The 18469-nt window shown below is 35.7% G+C and overlaps 1 protein-coding gene across 2 annotated transcripts in view; it reads left to right on the forward strand.

Moving 5' to 3' along the window:
• Positions 1-18000, forward strand: part of PRKG1 (protein kinase cGMP-dependent 1) — a 1262482-nt gene extending 1244482 nt beyond the window's left edge. For both annotated transcript variants that reach the window (XM_060102657.1, XM_060102651.1), the window contains exons 13-18: positions 2973-3114; positions 4246-4409; positions 10161-10283; positions 10368-10430; positions 11674-11740; positions 13495-18000. In XM_060102657.1, coding sequence (XP_059958640.1) covers positions 2973-3114; positions 4246-4409; positions 10161-10283; positions 10368-10430; positions 11674-11740; positions 13495-13593 — 658 coding nt within the window. In that variant the 3' untranslated portion in view covers positions 13594-18000. The remainder of the gene's footprint in view (positions 1-2972; positions 3115-4245; positions 4410-10160; positions 10284-10367; positions 10431-11673; positions 11741-13494) is intronic.
• Positions 18001-18469: the final 469 nt, after the last annotated feature.

The raw sequence follows: 18469 nt of genomic DNA on the forward strand, positions 1-18469 counted from the left end.
GAGGCTCGCGCCTGTCTCCGGCGCTTCCCCAAGCAGCCCTCTTAATGCCCTCTCCTCGCGCACCAGGAAACAAAAGGTAAAAAAGTCTCTTGCGTCTTCGGCAGCTCCAGACCCTTTCCCCGGACTCCCTCCGGGCTAGCCGTGGTGCACTAACCCCTTCAGGCTCTCTTCCTGCCGCCAGCCCCAGTCCTCTCCCTGCGCTCCGACTGAAAAAAAAAGGAGGGTTTTGATTGGTAAGCAATATAAGGATAATTTTCACCTGTACACTTGTGAGAAGCATGGAGAAAGTGAAAAGAACAGAGATTAGCAGAAAACGCTTCAGAGCTGACTCACGGCAATTAGCCTTTGCAGTGAGAAGCAGCAAATATTGGGTTGGCCCAAAAGTTCGTTCAGGTAAAGGAAAAACCCGAACGAACATTTTGGCCAATCCAATATTTCAGTAGTATTGATAGAGTTGCGAACTCCCATCCCCAAAAGACTGTCCTATATCTGTCACTTTTCCTAGATTAAGACACTGGAGGCGCTAAAGAAGAGTTTTTTGGTGCTCAATAATAATGGCTACTACTTACTGAGTACCAGATGTGTGCCAGGCACTTATTCTAATACACGCCTCAAATTCTTTGTATCCTCACAACCACCCAAAGAGAGAGTTTCTGTTATTAGCCTGATTTTGCACATGACAACACTAAGACCTGGAGAGGTACAGTTAGTTACTGAAGATTAAACAGTAAGTGGAGGCCAGATTTGAGCCCAGGTTTTTGCTTCATTCAGAGTCCACATTCGTAACCTACTGCCTCCTCTGAAGAATTTGAGTTTGTATTAGGGTTTTTTTTTTTTTGTCTTTCTGCTAATGATCAGCTTGTTCAGAATATAAATATGAATACCATTCAGAGATGTCATGAGAAATTGATCTCTCATTAAGTGTGTACTCTCTTTACAGAAACAATGCATTTGTACATTTGGTTCCATTTTATTAACAACTGAATATTAAGGGAAACAGATCTGTTGCCCAGCATCGCAACTGCAGAAATAACTCTTCTTCTAACAGGAAGCAAGAATTGTAGACTTTTGAAAAGGCCCACCCATATTGCAATTAGACAGTCCTGATACAAGGAAGTAATCAATTTTCGTATTAAAACAAGGCATGTAATGTGAAAAAAGACACAGCTCTATTCCATGTACTGTTTTGTTTAGATTGTTTTGCTTTGCAGTGCTCTCCATTGAGAAGGGATTGAAGTCATATACAGCACTCAGTATAAAGTTTCTCATTAATTATCTACACATGGATGCTTACTATTTCAGGCAAATGATCTCTCAAAGAAATATGCTGCTCTTGATAGACAAACATACTTAATTAAAGACAAAGATGAAAGGACCTTTAAGGTACTATTCTAATCCCTTTCCCAATACACAGGATTATATAGTGTTGGTTCTGCAAAGATAGCTCCGAGTCAGAAAACAATTGCAGCATAATGTATACCATTCATTTCCTAATATAGATGCAATTCTTCTCAAACTTTTTCTTGTCCTTATAAATTCACAATTGTTCCATCCAGATATTGTTGAAGAGAGATACTAGAAACTTAGTGATTACAGTTAAGACTCTAGTATCTAGAGGAGTAGATATCATCATGCCCTGAATTGTATTTCAAAAGAAGGATATTCCCTTTGGGAAGAGCTAATTATTTCAGTGACAACTCAGGGGACATTAGTAGTTAAAATGAAGACTATACGTTTCTGGAAGACACTGCCTATTTCTAAAACATGACCTGAAAGATGGCTGCTTTAGCCTTAGATCCACTGATAAATTTTGCAAGATAGCAGCCGTATCCTACTTTTTGGTTTGTTAGAATTTATTTCTCAATATTGAAAAAGAAGCAAATGTGAGCAAGATGCAAACTGGTATCAGTGACTCTCATGAAAGGGAGCTCTGGGCCTCCGCTTTGCTGCATGTTCCCCAAAACCACCTGAGTGCTTGCTGTCCTGTTACATCTTAGCCAACTCAAGAGCTGATGTTCATACTAATGTTCTTGAATTTTCATGAAATTATTTAATTGCATTTACTACTACTTGGGAAAGAAGAGGGAGAAAAAAAAAAAGCAGTTTATCTTTCTAAGGGATTCCATGGGGGAAAAAAAAACAGGTAAAGTATAAAGGTTCTGCCCTAGAACTAAGGAGTCAACCTTAGATGCCAAGGTTTTTTCCTTTACTGTTATTTCATTAAATAAACACACACACATGCACGCATACATGTACAGAGAGACAAAAAGCTTTCTTGCTAAACATCACAATCAAGTTTAATAAACATTCCCTTCCAACTACTTTTTTCCTTCTTATCTTTTAGCTCCATCTTTTCCTTGTAATAAGAAGGCAGTAGCATAGGAAATAGATATTATTTTTCTTGCTGACAAGTTTCAGACAGAATACTTAGATTGCGATCTGTTATCAGTAGCATTGTAACTCATTTCCAAAGTGGTTCTTTGAAAACATTAACTTTTATTCACACTCATGAGCCACATCTCTATTATTTAGAAAGATTAAAAAAACAAACTAAGAATAAATATGACTAAACTCATAAACCCTTCTTTAAAAAACACCCCTTGCTAGACGAGGTCTAAAATAGGATTTGCCTCTCTTCTGCCCACCTCTGTAACTCTGCCTTTTAACACTGGAGTGGGCTGTTGTGAGGAATCCACGAAGTACATGAAACGTGGTATGTGGTTGACCTCCTCTTCAGTGTATTCAGGAAGTTAGATTTAACCATCCTACTCATAAGGGCAAAGAATTCCTTGACTTAACCCTCAGATGCTTTTAAAAACCCAGTATGCAAAGGTAGCCCTATGACATTTGGCCACTAGGACACTGGTCTCTGGGGTCACATTCTGGCGTAGGAATATAGTGACATAAGAAACTGACCCTGATTAGACAAACTAATTTCTTGCCTACTTTTTATTCCATTTTCTGTGTCTCAGAGGTTCATTTGAAGATTCTACAACCAGATTTTACACAGCATGTGTGGTAGAAGCTTTTGCCTATCTGCATTCCAAAGGAATCATTTACAGGGACCTCAAGCCAGAAAATCTCATCCTAGACCACCGAGGTTACGCCAAATTGGTCAGTGTGTTTCACACATGGTTTCTGCCCTGAACTTTAAAATACTGGCTAATGAACAGCCTGTAGCGTTACTGTTTTCAACTAACTATTCTTTCAAGTTATGTAAAGGTTATGAGAAATTAAATTGGCAAGGTTTGAATTAATAATATGCTGGCAAAACATGCTTAAATAGGCTCGTGCTTGCTTGCATGTGTTCATAGACCCAGAAAAGCTTTGTAGAAGTCCTATGTCTAGCTGGGTTTCTGCCATCCAACAGGAATAGGTCATATGTGGAGAACCATGAATCATTATCTTAGATTTAAGAATACTGTAATGCTAATGGAAAAAAAGGGCTTGCTGGCAATGTTATCCAGGCCATGTTAGTAATAATATTAGTAATAATAAAATTGGCCAAGAGCTCTAAAGATTTACAGTAGAAGGGAAGTTCTCTTATTTTAAAATGTGTAACTTTTGTAGACTTTGGATCTTTCAGTGTCTGATTTTTTAATTTTTGGAATTTTTATTCAACCTAAGATTTTCAAAGAAATCACATCAATGGTAGTTAATTATTTGTATTCTCAACCAGTTGTTTTAGAAAAAAAAGTGTTTTTCTGCATTTGAGGCTCCTGCTTCAAAAGTTTTCTAGAAAAATGAAGAATACGTTTCAATTTTATCTCTTTGTTTTCCAAGGACAGAGTTATTGGTCCCATAGCTTTGTAACTCAGCTTCTTCAACAATAAAAATGGCTTCTCAATTAAAACTAAATGAATTGTCAACTTCATTAAGTCCAGCAGATATCTGGAAAATATGCCTGAGTAAAGGAGAAATTATTTGTTTATACCCCAACCTCCACTGGCATAAAAGAAGGAAAAATGGAAAGTATTTCCATAAAGAAAAGTTTGCCTTTCTTTTCGATGATGTGAATTTTACCCTATGTTAAGGTTTCAACTTTTCCTTTTGAAACTGAGCTTGAGCAGGGAGGCTTTGTTTGTTTGAAATATACAGAGGACTTCTTTTAGAAGACAGGACTACAATAGTTCGAATCTGTTTTTATTTTATTATTATCATCAGCATACTTCAACAAAGTAACTTTTTGCTTTTAAGCTTAATCAAAAATGGCTTGGAATATCTTGTTTTTTCTCTCTTTGTAAGGTTGATTTTGGCTTCGCAAAGAAAATAGGATTTGGAAAGAAAACATGGACTTTTTGTGGGACTCCAGAGTATGTAGCCCCAGAGATCATCCTGAACAAAGGCCATGACATTTCAGCCGACTATTGGTCACTGGGAATCCTAATGTATGAACTTCTGACTGGCAGGTATGGACATTGATAGAGAACTGCTGATAAAAATAGACCAGCAAACAGCTACACACTCCTGTCTTTGTCACTCTGACGAGACCATCTTAAAGTACTTTCACCAGATCTTGTTACCACACTTTTTAATTAGTTATGCAAATAACCAGGAATTCATAAAGTAAAAACTAAAATGGGTCAGATGAGGGGAACAAACCCAACATCAACTCTCATTATTTATACATATGTGAATGTGGAATCATCTAGTGTCTTTCTTTGAGATCTCTGAGCCTAGTCATTTAGCCAGCAAGGAAGATGAAAGTCATATAAAAATATAGTCAACTATTTATAGAAATAAGAGAACCTGTTAGCAATTGTTATATCTAAATGAAATGTAAATGCTTTGCAGATCTGTTGTGTAATGATATTGTAGTCATCAACAACTAAAAAAGGTACTGTGGATACGACCAGGTATAAAACGGACTATGAACTCAAGGAAAAGAGGAACAAATACGCCACCAAGCCCTGTGCTCAGGACAATAATTAAGAGGGTCATTATGAACTGAAGAGTTCAGAAGAAGGTTAAATTTGTCCAGGGAGGCTTTTGAAGAATGTAGGACTAGCTGGGCCTTGCAGGAAGAATACAGACAGCAAAGTTCACTCCAGGCAGAAAGGTAGGGCTTAAATAGAGGGGGAGCAGTGGGCAAAGACATGAAAAAGGTTCATGTTAGGAAATGACAGGAGATCCAAAAGAGTCATCTTTCAAGAATCATGATTGCTGTACCTCAGTGTTTGGACTCCATCGAGAGAGGGACTCATGGAGGATTTTCTGATAAAGGAGTGACATGTGTGGTGGTATTTAAGGAAAACAAGCTGGCAGTAATGGGTAGAGCAAATTGGAAGAGGGATGGGGTGGCTAGTTTGAAGATAATTGCCATAATTCAGATCTAAGAAGAAGCATGCAGTGGAATGTGAAAGAATTAATTAAGAGAACTAAGTAGCTACAGTGAAAATGAGAGGAAGATGGGACTTTTAGTCTCACGGTTATTTGTGAGGATTCAGTGAATCTAGGAAGCACTCCATTGATGCTAACACCTACTACTAGTACTACCATTGCCAGGAACAGTTATTTTTTATTTCACTTGTGGACATTTTTAATTTTATTTATTTATTTATTTTATTTTTGGCTTCATTTGAGTCTTCATTGCTGCACACGGGCTTTCTCTAGTTGCAGAGAGCAGGGGCTCATTGTTGTGGTGCACAGTCTTCTCATTACAGTGGCCTCTCCTGTTGTGGAGCACAGGCTCTAGGCTCATGGGCTTCAGTAGTTGTGGCGCACGGGCTTAGCCACTCCGTAGCAGCACGTGGGATCTTCCCAGATCAGGGCTCGAACCCGTGTCCCCTGCACTGGCAGGTGGGCTCTCAACCACTGTGCCACCAGGGAAGCCCACTTGTGGACATTTTACACCATTATTCACAAAACGAAACTCTTATGTTGACTTCAAATTAATAAACCTCGTTGGTGTTTTCTGTTAATTTTAGATGAAAGATACATAGGCAAAGGCAGCTAAATACCACAGGAGGAATGATTCAGAGAAACATGGGAAGAGTTCAAACTGTTATCTAGAATTTCTTTGCGGCTGTTGAAAGCATGATCTCTAAAATAGTAACTTCACAGATGTCTGTAAATGTTCATAGATGAAAAGTAGTAAACTTGCAGGGCTCAAGAACAGTACAAAGCTGAAAATCATATTATAAGCAACAGAAAAATAGAATAATAGCAATTAAAAACCCAGCCAGGGAGACAGTAGATAGACCTTAGGAAAAAAGAAAAAAGGATATAGAAATTATTACAGAAAGAAGATACAGAAGTCCAAGAAATAGGAAAAACAACTATGTATATAAAGAGACGATTACAAGTGGGATACAAAACATACTCAATTACATGATAGAAAATTCATGATATAGACCAGTCACAGATGGTCTCAGTGGATCATTTTGATCAACAGTGACCTTGGGGAAACAGAGTCATAACACCACCATGTGTCCTAGTGCAATTTCCTAGCTTCAATGATAAGGAATAATCATATAGTCTCTAAGCTACAAAAGCATGTCATATATGATGATGGGAGTGAGGATTAGAATTCAAGTTGGCCTCAACTTTCTCAATAGCACCTTTAATGCCAAAAGATAGAATATTAAGAACTACATAGTTCTGAGAGAGACAGAGTACAACTCAACTAATTTATACGAAATTAAGTTATTCTTAAAATATAAAGACAACATATAAAGTGTGTACCCCAGGGCTTTCTTAGAAACACTACTGTATGACCAAGTCAACTAAGAGATGACTCAAAGTAGATTTGGTTATTGAGCAGAATGGAAATGTTATAGTCTTTGGCAATTTTAAAAGTTAAGGTGGGAGAGAGAAGGTAGGAATGACTATAGGAATACTTATTTCTCATAATTCACAATTAGGAATCTTCAGTATTTTTTACAATTGAATTATGTCGTTATAAAAAAGAAAACTCCAAGTTCAAAGTGTTTAAAATATTTTTTCTTTAAAATTTATTGGAGTATAGTTGATTTACAGTGTTGTGCATATGTTTCAGGTGTACAGCAAAGTGATTCAGTTATACATATAGCTAGTCTTTAGATTCTTTTCTCATATAGGTTATTACAGAATATTGAGTAGAGTTCCCTGTGCTATACAGTAGGTCCTTGTTGGTTAATCTATCTTATGTATAGTAGCGTGTGTGTATTCATCCCTCCCTGCTACGTTTCCCCTTTGGTAACCATCAGTTTTTGATATCTGTAACTGCTTCTGTTTTGTAAATAAGTTCATTTGCTTTTTTTAAGTTAGATTCCACATATGAGTGATATATGATATTTGTCTTTCTCTGGCTTACTTCACTTAGTGTGATAATCTCTAGGTCCATCCATGTTGCTGCAGATGGCATTATTTCATTCTTTTTTATGGCTGAGTAATATTCTACTGTATATATGTACCACACCTTCTTTATCCACTCCTTCACTGATGGACATTAAGGTTGCTTCCATGTCTTGCCTATTGTAAACAGTGCTGCTGTGAACATTGGGGTGTGTGTATCATGTTTTTCTCCAGATGTGTATGCCCAGGAATGGGATTGCTGGGTTATATGGTAATTCTATTTTTAGTTTTTTAAGGAACCTCCACACTGTTCTCCATAGTGGCTGCACCGATTTACATTCCCACCAACAGTGCAGGGAGGGTTCCTTTTTCTCCCCACCCTCTCCAGAACTTATTGTCTGTAGACTTCTTCATGATGGCCATTCTGACCAGGGGAGGTGACACCTCACTGTAGTTTTGATTTGCATTTCTCTGATAATTAGTGATGTTGAGCATCTTTTCATGTGCTTTTTGGCCATCTTTTTTGGAGAAATGTCTATGTAGGTCTTCCACCTACTTTTTGATTGGGTTTTTTTTTTTTTTGATAGAGAGTAATCCCTTGGTGGTTGCTTCATTTGCAAATATTTTCTCCCATATTGTGGGCTGTCTTTTCATTTTGTTTATGGTTTCCCTTTGCAAAAGCTTTTAATTAGGTCCCATTTGTTTATTTTTGTTTTTAATTTCTAGGAGGTGGATCCAAAAAGATTGCTGTGATTTATGTCAAAGAGTGTTCTTCCTATGTTTTCCTCTAGGAGTTTTATAGTATCAGCCTTATATTTAGGTCTTTGATCCATTTTGAGTTTTTGTGTTAGGGAGTGTTCTAATTTCGTTCTTTTACATGTAGCTGTCCAGTTTTCCCAGCACCACTTATTGAAGAGACTGTCTTCTCGCCTCCTTTGTTGTAGATTAATTGACCAGAGGTGCATGAGTATATTTCTGGGCAAAAACATTTTTTAATGTTGTTGGTGAAGAAGCACATATTGAAATTTAGCATTTTTTTCAGTTTTATCCTCAGCTTAACTTCAAGTGAAATTAAATTGAATACTTTATTTTGAAAAGCATGTATATCATAATCCTGTGTCTCTCCATCTACATAGAGAAATGTATGAAATTTATATTCATCAAATGTCAATTATTTAGTGGTGTTGGTTTTTACTTTACTTTTTTCTACTTTATATGTTTCACATATTGCCTGAATATCTTGGACAGAACATGCATGGCTTGCAAAAACCACAGAAGTCACTTAATAAAATTATGTTAGAAAGAACAAAAATCAATGCAAAAATATAAATTAGAACCAACATTAAGTTGATAACAAGAAAATCCAAGATGTGGTGGTTCTTCATGTTTAAAGTGAAAATAAAAACTGGCAAGTTAACTTGAGAGTAGAGAAAATATTCAATCATAACATTATGTAAAGAGAAAATTCTTAAATTCTAAGAATACTAAATAGAACTGGACATTATAAAAAGTGGTTTAATGTGACAGGTGACAGTTAATGACAAAGTAAATAGAAAGTACTTGTTACAGAAAATAGGGACAAAACCTTAATGCAGATTCTATCACAGCCACAGCCCTTTTTAAGCAATTCATTGTTTTCAACTTTCTCAATAGAAGGAAATATTCTTTCTCAATATAAGGAATATTTGAACTGCTATTTTATGGATAGACAAAAAATAATCCAGAAAACGTCTTCCCCCAAGAAACGTGAATGAACCCTATATTCGGAGAATAATTAATTCCAAAGAAATCAGCTGTCAAGGCACATCATAACCTCCCTTCTGAACTGTGGGAAAGTTGATGGAAGGAGCTGACTTTAGTCACATCTGTATTCCCTGAGCCTGACACAAAGCCACAGTCCAAAGGTAGATAGGTAAATAACCCAACAGATCTGGCTTATGAGGGATTGGGTACCACAAAGAGGATGTCTTGCGTTAGGTTATCTACTGAGGACGGATAAAGAGGGAGAAAAGGATAGGAAGAGTGCTGTTCTGTAGAAGCATTAGTTCAACAAATATTTACTGACCACTTACTATGTGTTAGGCATTCCACCAGACTCTGGGAATACCAGCAGGGACTGGAAGGGAAGACAGACATAAAACAAATACTCATCAAAATGAAGTAGTTACAAAGTATAGTAAGTGGCATAAAGGGTTCTATAAGAGTGTAACAGGTGAATCTAACTTAGACTAAAGTTTAAATTCCAGTATTAGATTGATTAGATTATTACATTATGTTTGTTGGTTGATAATGGTTATATGATCCATTACCTTTGGGTGATCAGAGCAGGCCTTTTTGAGTAAGCAGCATAACACTTAGTAAGTTAGGCATTAGCCAGGAGGCCTGGGAAGTACCTTTCAGGCAAAATAAACAGTGCCCTGAGGTGGGAGAGTGCTGGGTACTTCAGAGGAGCAGAGAAAGACTGGTCTGCCTGGATCCCAGTGAGTGAGCGTGGTAATGGCATGAGATGGGGGTCATATCAGTGATGTTCTTGTAGCCCATTCTAATGATGTTGGACTTCATCCCAAGTGTAATCAGTGAGCTGATAAGTGTGAGAAAGGGCCAAAAGTAGGAGAGGTTTCCTGAATGACTAAGGACAGCAAGAAGGGTTAGTCACCTGCACTGAAATGAGGGGAACAGTGGACAAACTTGACCTATTTATGGGTTTTGCTAAACGATTTGCTTGGAAACATTTCCACACTGTTTTGCCATTAATCAAGTTTCATTTCACTATCACTATTAATATATGTCCCCAAATAAGAATTGTCATTTGTGGAGTTATAACAATAAGTGTTCTTTTTTAGAAAACCAAGTACTATCTCTTTTCATGTCTCTCATTCTTGCAGCCCACCTTTCTCAGGCCCAGATCCTATGAAAACCTATAACATCATATTGAGGGGGATTGACATGATAGAATTTCCAAAGAAGATTGCCAAAAATGCTGCTAATTTAATTAAAAAACTATGCAGGTAAGCATTTCAACCACATTATTTTATAAAGGATCATAATATGGAAACAATTAGATTCCTTAACAATTATTATTTTATTTTTAGGGATAATCCATCAGAAAGATTAGGGAATTTGAAAAATGGAGTGAAAGACATTCAAAAGCACAAGTAAGTGTTCTTTCTTTATAACTTTAGGTTTGAGAGTTCAGAAAGTATTTTCCCAGGCTGATGTTTTTAAGTTAGTGGTTGTATATAACTGATGCAATTAGTCTATGGGAATATCCAAGGAGACATGTAGACTAGTTAGCCTTGTTATTTAAGACCTTTTGAGTTGCATCTCTGGGACTTTATTTAGACACATCTGACCCTCTGACATTCTAAACAACAGATTCACTGAATTTAGTTTTTCCTGACTCAAACTAACTAGCACTTTTCCTCGAGCATGAAGAAGAAATATATATTTTTAATCCTGGAATTCTATTTTCTACCAGAATATTAAAAACAAAAGTACTCCACCATATATCATGCCTCATTTCCTTGACTCAACCTAAAATATATTTTTCCAACCATTTCCTAGTTAGAGTACGGTCTTTTTTCTGTCATAGCATCTATTTTTTTCCAAGCAATAGTAGCATCTTAAATATCAGACCTTATCCATGTTGACTGGATGTATCTGAAGCTAAACTAAGACCATATTGGTTTTCCCTATTAGTCTGTTTCTGTAACATGCACAGGAAATTCACATATCTACCAAGAGGAATGTGTTTACCAAAATACCTATGAATGTCTAAAAGGCCTGCGAGGAATTTGGTGTAAGCATTTGTGAATGATGAAACCTTTCAAAGACAATAACAAAAAAACCTTTTGTGATATTTGGCCCTCATTTCTACAGAAAAGCCATACACAAAATACCTTTATTCTACCAAAAAAAATATTCTACCAAAAAAAAAAAAAAAAAGAAAATGGGATACTTAGAGACCAAGACAGTGATGTGAACAGGTTAATTAACTGAGGCTGCCCACTGAATCAGTGACAAAGATGGAAAGATAATTTTCTGTCCTGACACTTCATGCCCTGATTCTACCTTCTTAAAATAAATATCCTGTAGGGCCCAGCATATTATGGCATTTATTAAGTTATAATGATTGTGTAGGAACAAGGTCCTAGAGACATTATGACTGAAATTACTAGAATAAAAAGGAGTTGCTTTCTAATTGGTGTCTAAAATTTTGACAATTAGATTTTTTAAAAATATGCATTCCATTTAATAAGCTAACATTTAAAAACCTGCAATTAAATTGAAAATGTTTGCCTATTTTCCATCAGTCACGGACATCATATATAGGTTGCAATGCAAAGACTTCAGCTGAGGTAAAATGTCTTTAACTGTCTACTTCTTTTCCTTTCTTAGATGGTTTGAGGGCTTTAATTGGGAAGGCTTAAGAAAAGGCACCTTGACACCTCCTATAATACCAAGTGTAAGTAGACTTTCCAGCTTGTACTAGTGTGACACACATGAAGGTGTTTGTCAGTCATCAAAGGTCTGCTATTTTTACATTTTTATCCTATGATCAGATTAGATAAACTATAGGAGAAATACCAGATTAAAATAGTGACATCTTCTAAAATCCAAGCTTAAAAACAGTGTTAAATATTGACAGAAGAGTATCATGAATCTTTTTTCCCCATAATATAAAACCTTTATACATATTTGCCCAAGAATATATTCACAACCTTATTTAGTCATATTCATGAATTACCACCAAAACTATGTACACTGTTTTAAATTTCTGCACATACGTGTTCTCTCTATACAAGATGCAATAAGTTCTTAACAATTTAGTGTGTACTTGAGTATACTTGGTGTGAGTTAGGATTATCTGCTATTGTTACCTTCTGTTTATGATTTCAGTTTACTCTCCACCATGCTCTGTCTCCAAGAGTCCAACCCAAATGGACCACATCAAAACATTCCCTGCCCTTTGGTTTCCTGTTGGGTGTGGTCAACAGTCCAGCAACCAGTTTCAACAGCTTTCAATTCCGGGCCAATATTGTTTCACTTATGCCCCACATAGCTCCTCCTCCTCTGCCCACATAGCACTCCTAAGCACACTGGTGTTCTTTTAAATTCTCTTTTCTTAACACATCAGGTGTTTTGTTAAACTGCTAATCCACTAAGTAGACTAAGTGTTTACACTCTATTAACCTGAAATAGATTTCAATTGACTCCATTTATAGATACAATACTATATCTAGCGAATAAAATGTGATGTCTCTTAACTAAGGAGGAGAGGGCTGCTTTGCAGTCCTGAGCCTTTCATTTATATACTTTCTGGGACTAATTTAGGATCACTTCTTCTACAGAAATATTTTTCCTACTTCTAAGATTTATTTCTATGCTAATATTTATGTTTATTCACAAAGCAAATTACAGATGCTAATTGCATTCATAAAGTTTTACTTTTAGAACAAGAACAGTATAAGAAACTTGAAGAGGTAAATATTAAGTCTAAATTATCCTAACTTATATTTACCAGGGGTTTCCTTTTATGCAATCAGTAGTGTTAAATTATATGGGGGAAATATATATGTATATAAAATAGAATATGAGGTTCTAAATATTATAGAATATAAGGGAAATTTACTGCTTTTACTCATGCTCTGCAGATTGGACTTTGCCCAGTAAACATGTAAGAGTTTTTGCTTAAGGTTAGAAATGGCTTTTTATCATACTTAGAATAAATACATGAAAATCCTTAAGATGACTTCTGCCTATTTCTCATTTCACTCCCCTCCTCTTTTATACAGTAGCCAAGTTGACCTCTTTTAGATACTTCATAGCATGGAGCTCTCTCTTTCTCACCTCAGGACCTTTGCATGTGCTATATATACCCTCTTTATGGAAACCATTAATTCTTAGGTTTAATACTTTTTCAAAGAGGCTTTCCACAATCACTCTTTTTTACTCATGACACCTTGTATTTTTTCTTCATAGCACTAACCAAAGTTTATAATTATCTACAGCTGTAATTATTTGTTTTAATCACACAATTTATTCTTTCCTAGAGTGTATTCAGCACTGTAACCCCCAATACAAAGGACAAACCTGCTCATGGTAGACATTCCAAAAATAGCCATTGAATACAGAATGAATAAAGAATGTTTTAAAAATCTAGCTTGGAAGGCCCCTAAAAAAATCAGAAAATTTTACCGTTCGTTCTCTTGTCCACAGGTTGCATCACCCACAGACACAAGCAATTTTGACAGTTTCCCTGAGGACAATGATGAACCACCACCTGATGACAACTCAGGATGGGACGTAGACTTCTAATGTATTTCTCTTACCTGCTTCTGCCTTGCTGAAGACAGCTTTCTCTGAGACACAGCTGCCAGCAGACCTGAAGGAAAGAGAGAAGATTAGTGCTCGGGGTCACCATGATGCCTTTGATCGATGCTGCTCCAGTAACTACAGTGGCATTAGGACTTACTGCTTAGATGACAATAGTGCTCTTTACATGTTTTCTGTTTGAACCTAAAAATAACAGTTGACATGGTGGTCCTGAAGCAAAGCCTTTCACCAGTAAAGAAATGTTTCCTACTGTTACAATGATCTTGCTTTGCTCTGATTATAATTTGAAAGACTGTAAGAAACACTTCAAAAAGAGTCAGTACCGTGCTAGAATTATCAAGAAGATCAAAAAATAATATATTGGGTACGATATAGATTAGATTACTGTGGTACAAAAGCTGGACTCTTCCCTTTCTTCAAGTGAGGGTTGTAGACTCTATTACTGCAAGCTGGTGTAAATACCGTACACAAGAGGACCACACATCTGCTGGTCACAGAGTTCATGTCAAACCAGTGCTAGAAGTTTCATGATTTTCTTTCCCAGCAGTGCTGATGACAAGACTGAATGTTACCTTTCCTTTCTGACAGATTTTAAAAATTGATATGATAAAAAGCACAACTGCTATGGATTCTGCTGAGAACTCTCATAGCAGGTACATATGTGTTTTCACAGAGGACTGAAGAACACAACATGCATGATATTTTTTTCTTTTTGATAAATTGGCATGACAGAGTGGGAAAAAAGCAATTCACAAACCATTTCATATTTTTTAAAATAGTGTGCTTAAAGATGGTCCTGGAAATAAATGACTAGCAGCCAATTGGTTTTTATTTATCTAACACACCCTCAAACTGAGGCTTCAAATATTCCCTTTTATAAAAATAAACCCTTAGGGTAGGGTGGGGTGGGGTGGGTTGGAGAGGGATTAAGATCCATCCAAAAAAATAAAAACTATATATAGGTGCTATGTATATCTTTCATCTGTAAATGTCAGTGTCTAAACAGACAACACAAATTCTAATCATTACATGTGTAGCCAGAGAATCAAGCATTTTCACTAAATTTATCAAACCAAATTTCTGTCAGATTTCACTTATACAACATAGTCTAGGGTTGAGGGAGAAAGGTGACTAAAAATATATTTGAACTAGATTCTTGTCTTAGGCCTGAACCAAGAAAAGAAAAGAAAGCAAGCACAAAATCATTAAGATTCACCCGATGAGAACCCTTACCTATGTGAGGTCAGGGAACAAGACAAGAACCTGGTCAGGTGTGATTACCTTTTTGTCAATGGGCAATGAGTCTATTAGCATGGGAAAGGAGGAAAGGAGTAGAAACAGGAACCCGATTTCTTAAAAGTAAATTGGAGCTAAATAGAACAGAAATACTACAATTCTGAAATATCAGACTAGCTAGGAAAGACTAATTTTAAATATCGAATTGATTTGCTTTTTCACATGGGGAAAAGAATCAGCAATTTAAACTGAGTCCTTTGTTGGCAGGCCAGTTGACAATTATTAGCTGTCAAAAGTAGCACAGCCATTTGGAGCTTTTCCTGGACAAGTAGCATTGTACCTCCTTAGACAAATGTATAATTTTATGAGCTGTCATCCTGATTTGGAACTGTATATGAACATGGCATATTAAACAGAGGTTTGCTCTTTTCCAGTAGAGTGTTTAAAAAGTCAATCAAATATAGACAGTTCTGCAAAACATATGTCCACCGAGATTATATAGTATCCAAGAAGGCATATATTATGATTTTTGTTTGAATTTTTCATACCAAGACTACTTTAGAATATGATATGTTATCAAAATATAAAGATCTAAGAAACATTTGGAGAATAAAAGTATTAAGGGCATATTATATATAATTAGAATAAATTTAAATGAAAATTTTGATCCTAAGGTATTATTATTATTCTTGTATTATTGGATTTTTCCCTCACAATTTCTCAAAATAGAACTATTCCTCAAAATACTCACCTTCTTCTACAGATTTTAGAATATAAAATTAAACATATCAAGTTAAAATCCAGCTATGAATGCTACTTCAGAAGTTTAATATTGCTTTTAATTGGGCTTTTAAAAATATAATTTCAATGTTATTAGTCAATGTTCAGTGATTTTTTTTTTAAAGACAGTGGTGTAGGCATGCTAAAGGTTTGCTAGAATATTAAATTCACCTAGTCATTTTAAGTAAGAAAATCTTCTCCTGCAACTTTTTAAATATCCCAATAGCCCCAGAGATGAGCACTTACTGTGGATTTGGAACTATGGTTCAAGTCTAAGACAACCAATATGTACAAGTTCTGTACAGAATGAAGAAGCAGCATTCAGCATAATGTAACTGTAGGTCGTTTCTCCCACTTGTTATTGCATCTTTGTTCATTTCACCTGTGGCATTGCATTAGGATGTCTAAAGCAATCACCAAGAAAATAAAGGTGAACTACATCTTTCAAGAATTACTAAGAGAAAACATTCATCTAATTTTCAACATTGCATTTTAAGGATTTAAATCTTGTCTTAATGAAGACACTAGGGCTAAAATTCATGGTCAGCTTCATAAAAAGCACATCTCACTTTATTTCTGAATTTTTCATGCCCCCTATATTTTCTTCCACTAAAGAACATCCAGATAAGTTAGAATAGCGCCAACTTGTTTGATTTGTTAACTGACTTTCTTGTTAATACTTCAAGTATGGGAAATAAGGGCTTTCTGTGTGTCTTGACTCACAGGAAAACTGAAAACTGCCAAGGAAAGGAGCAACGTAACACCTTAGATTGAATACATTAGGGGAAGCGATTTCTGGAAATTTGCTAGGAATGATATTTGTTTGTACCTTCTTTGTTATTAATATAGGAATCAGATCCATGTGGCATTTAAAACAAATTTATTTTGATTATATTCTTTACAAGTCATAACTTTTACTTAAAATTATGGGATATGCATGTGAATCACACATGTATAATATACAAATTCAACTACTGAATTTTTCTTGTCTCATTTCTAAAAGACTGAACTGATGGTGAACTTAAATTTAAAGAAGTCAGCTACCACACCGAAAATAAGGATATTAGAACTGATTTCATACAGTAGAGGTGATTTGTGCATTATCCATAACAATGTTTTCTTTCACAATAGGACCACAGACAAATATTTATGTAAATAGGTATTTTTGTGTGATATTTTGTGGTACATGTAACTTTTTTTAGTGTTTCACAGCATAATTATTTCATTTAATTTGTACTGAATAATGTTTTTAGGTCCAAGTAGACTTGAATTAATGTCATAATTGTCAGTATTATTGAAAATTATGTCAACTGTACTGTTTATCCATCTGTCCCATAGTTTAGAACATGACCTGGCTATCTGGCATTGTTGCAAGTGCCTTAAATTCATGGCATCCTATTAAAAAAACAAATTTGGTGTTATGCTGCATGACGAAGACAAACACACCTCAAAATGTTGTCCTTTCTTAGCTTGCTGCGTTTTACAGTTCTTTCTGCTAACAATTTATAAGCCTTTATTACATAATATTGATGAATTACAGAAATGATGAAGTTGTTCTCTTATTTCTGTTAAATGTACCAGAGCTGTGTATCTGTTAATGAGATACAGCGTCATTTCTGTGAAATGTATAAATGTATGTGCAGGTCAAATTAATATATGACATACTATCAGTCTGTATACAGGTATTCCTGTTTTGCTAAGCTGTGCAGATTCAGTTAAAAAAATTAGTTCAGTCAAGTTCAAAATATCTCATTTTTTAGACTCCATTAACAACAGTCCAACTCAAAAGAAAAATTGGAAAATGACTGCTAACCAAGCCTCGTCATGAAACCAATGATGAAAAAGTTCCTTGGTGCACCACTCAACAAAACAGGATGCTTTCTCTGAGTTCTTGTATATGCAAATCACTTATAAGGCAAGTTTTCAACAGACCTAGAAAGCTAAACATTGAAAGTGAGTTGTTAGCCCTCCTTTTTATCTGCCCCTGCATCAACAGACAGAGCTCTGGGACCTTGACAGTGACTCAGAGGTTTGGACTTTCCAAGTAAAGGGACATTTCTTGAAGCGTCATCTATCAAATTTATTTCAATGTATGATGTTTATACAACTGCTCAGATCTTTTGTATTCTTACAGCTATGGTTATTTGATTGTCCTCTTACAATTCGTTCTACATGAAAGAGTCCTTTGTTAGTCAGAATGCAACAACTGTCATCAAATGGTCACTGACCACTTGCACTCTTTTGATGTAGATTAAAAACTTTTTCATAAACTTAACCTGCTTTGATTTGCTCTGTATTTTTCCTGCAGCTGTAATTGCCGAGTGCCTGTTGTATACTTTATAGAGTTGAAATAAAAAAATAATTACTTTTGAACTTAGTTGATGTTTAATTTCAAACAAGATTCAAGGATAGAATTAATATATTAGAATTGAAATACCATATAGTGCTATTGTAGAATGTCACTATAACAATGTATAAAATACTTATAACCCAAGTATCCATCATAAAATGATGTGTTATCATCTAATATAAAACTAATCCAACAAATCAGCTTAAAGAATTCAACAGGGTTACATTAGGCCATCCAGTGTGAAGAGGCACACGAGCCTGAAAATTAGCAGTTTTCTGTACGCAGCTACCACACCACCACCATCACCACTACTACCACTCACTCCTTTTTGGGCTACCCCTACCCAAACTCTGAACTAGGCACACCGTCAAAGAGGCAATATACAAGAATACAAGACATGCTAGGAGGGAATTATTCAATATGAAAAGTAACTTCATGAATCTTTGTCTAAGGTTTGTTCACCTAATCCCTCTGTTAAACTTCACATGCATA

Source organism: Mesoplodon densirostris, chromosome 1, assembly GCF_025265405.1.
Source record: "Mesoplodon densirostris isolate mMesDen1 chromosome 1, mMesDen1 primary haplotype, whole genome shotgun sequence".
In the NCBI taxonomy this organism is placed as follows: Eukaryota; Metazoa; Chordata; class Mammalia; order Artiodactyla; family Ziphiidae; genus Mesoplodon; species Mesoplodon densirostris.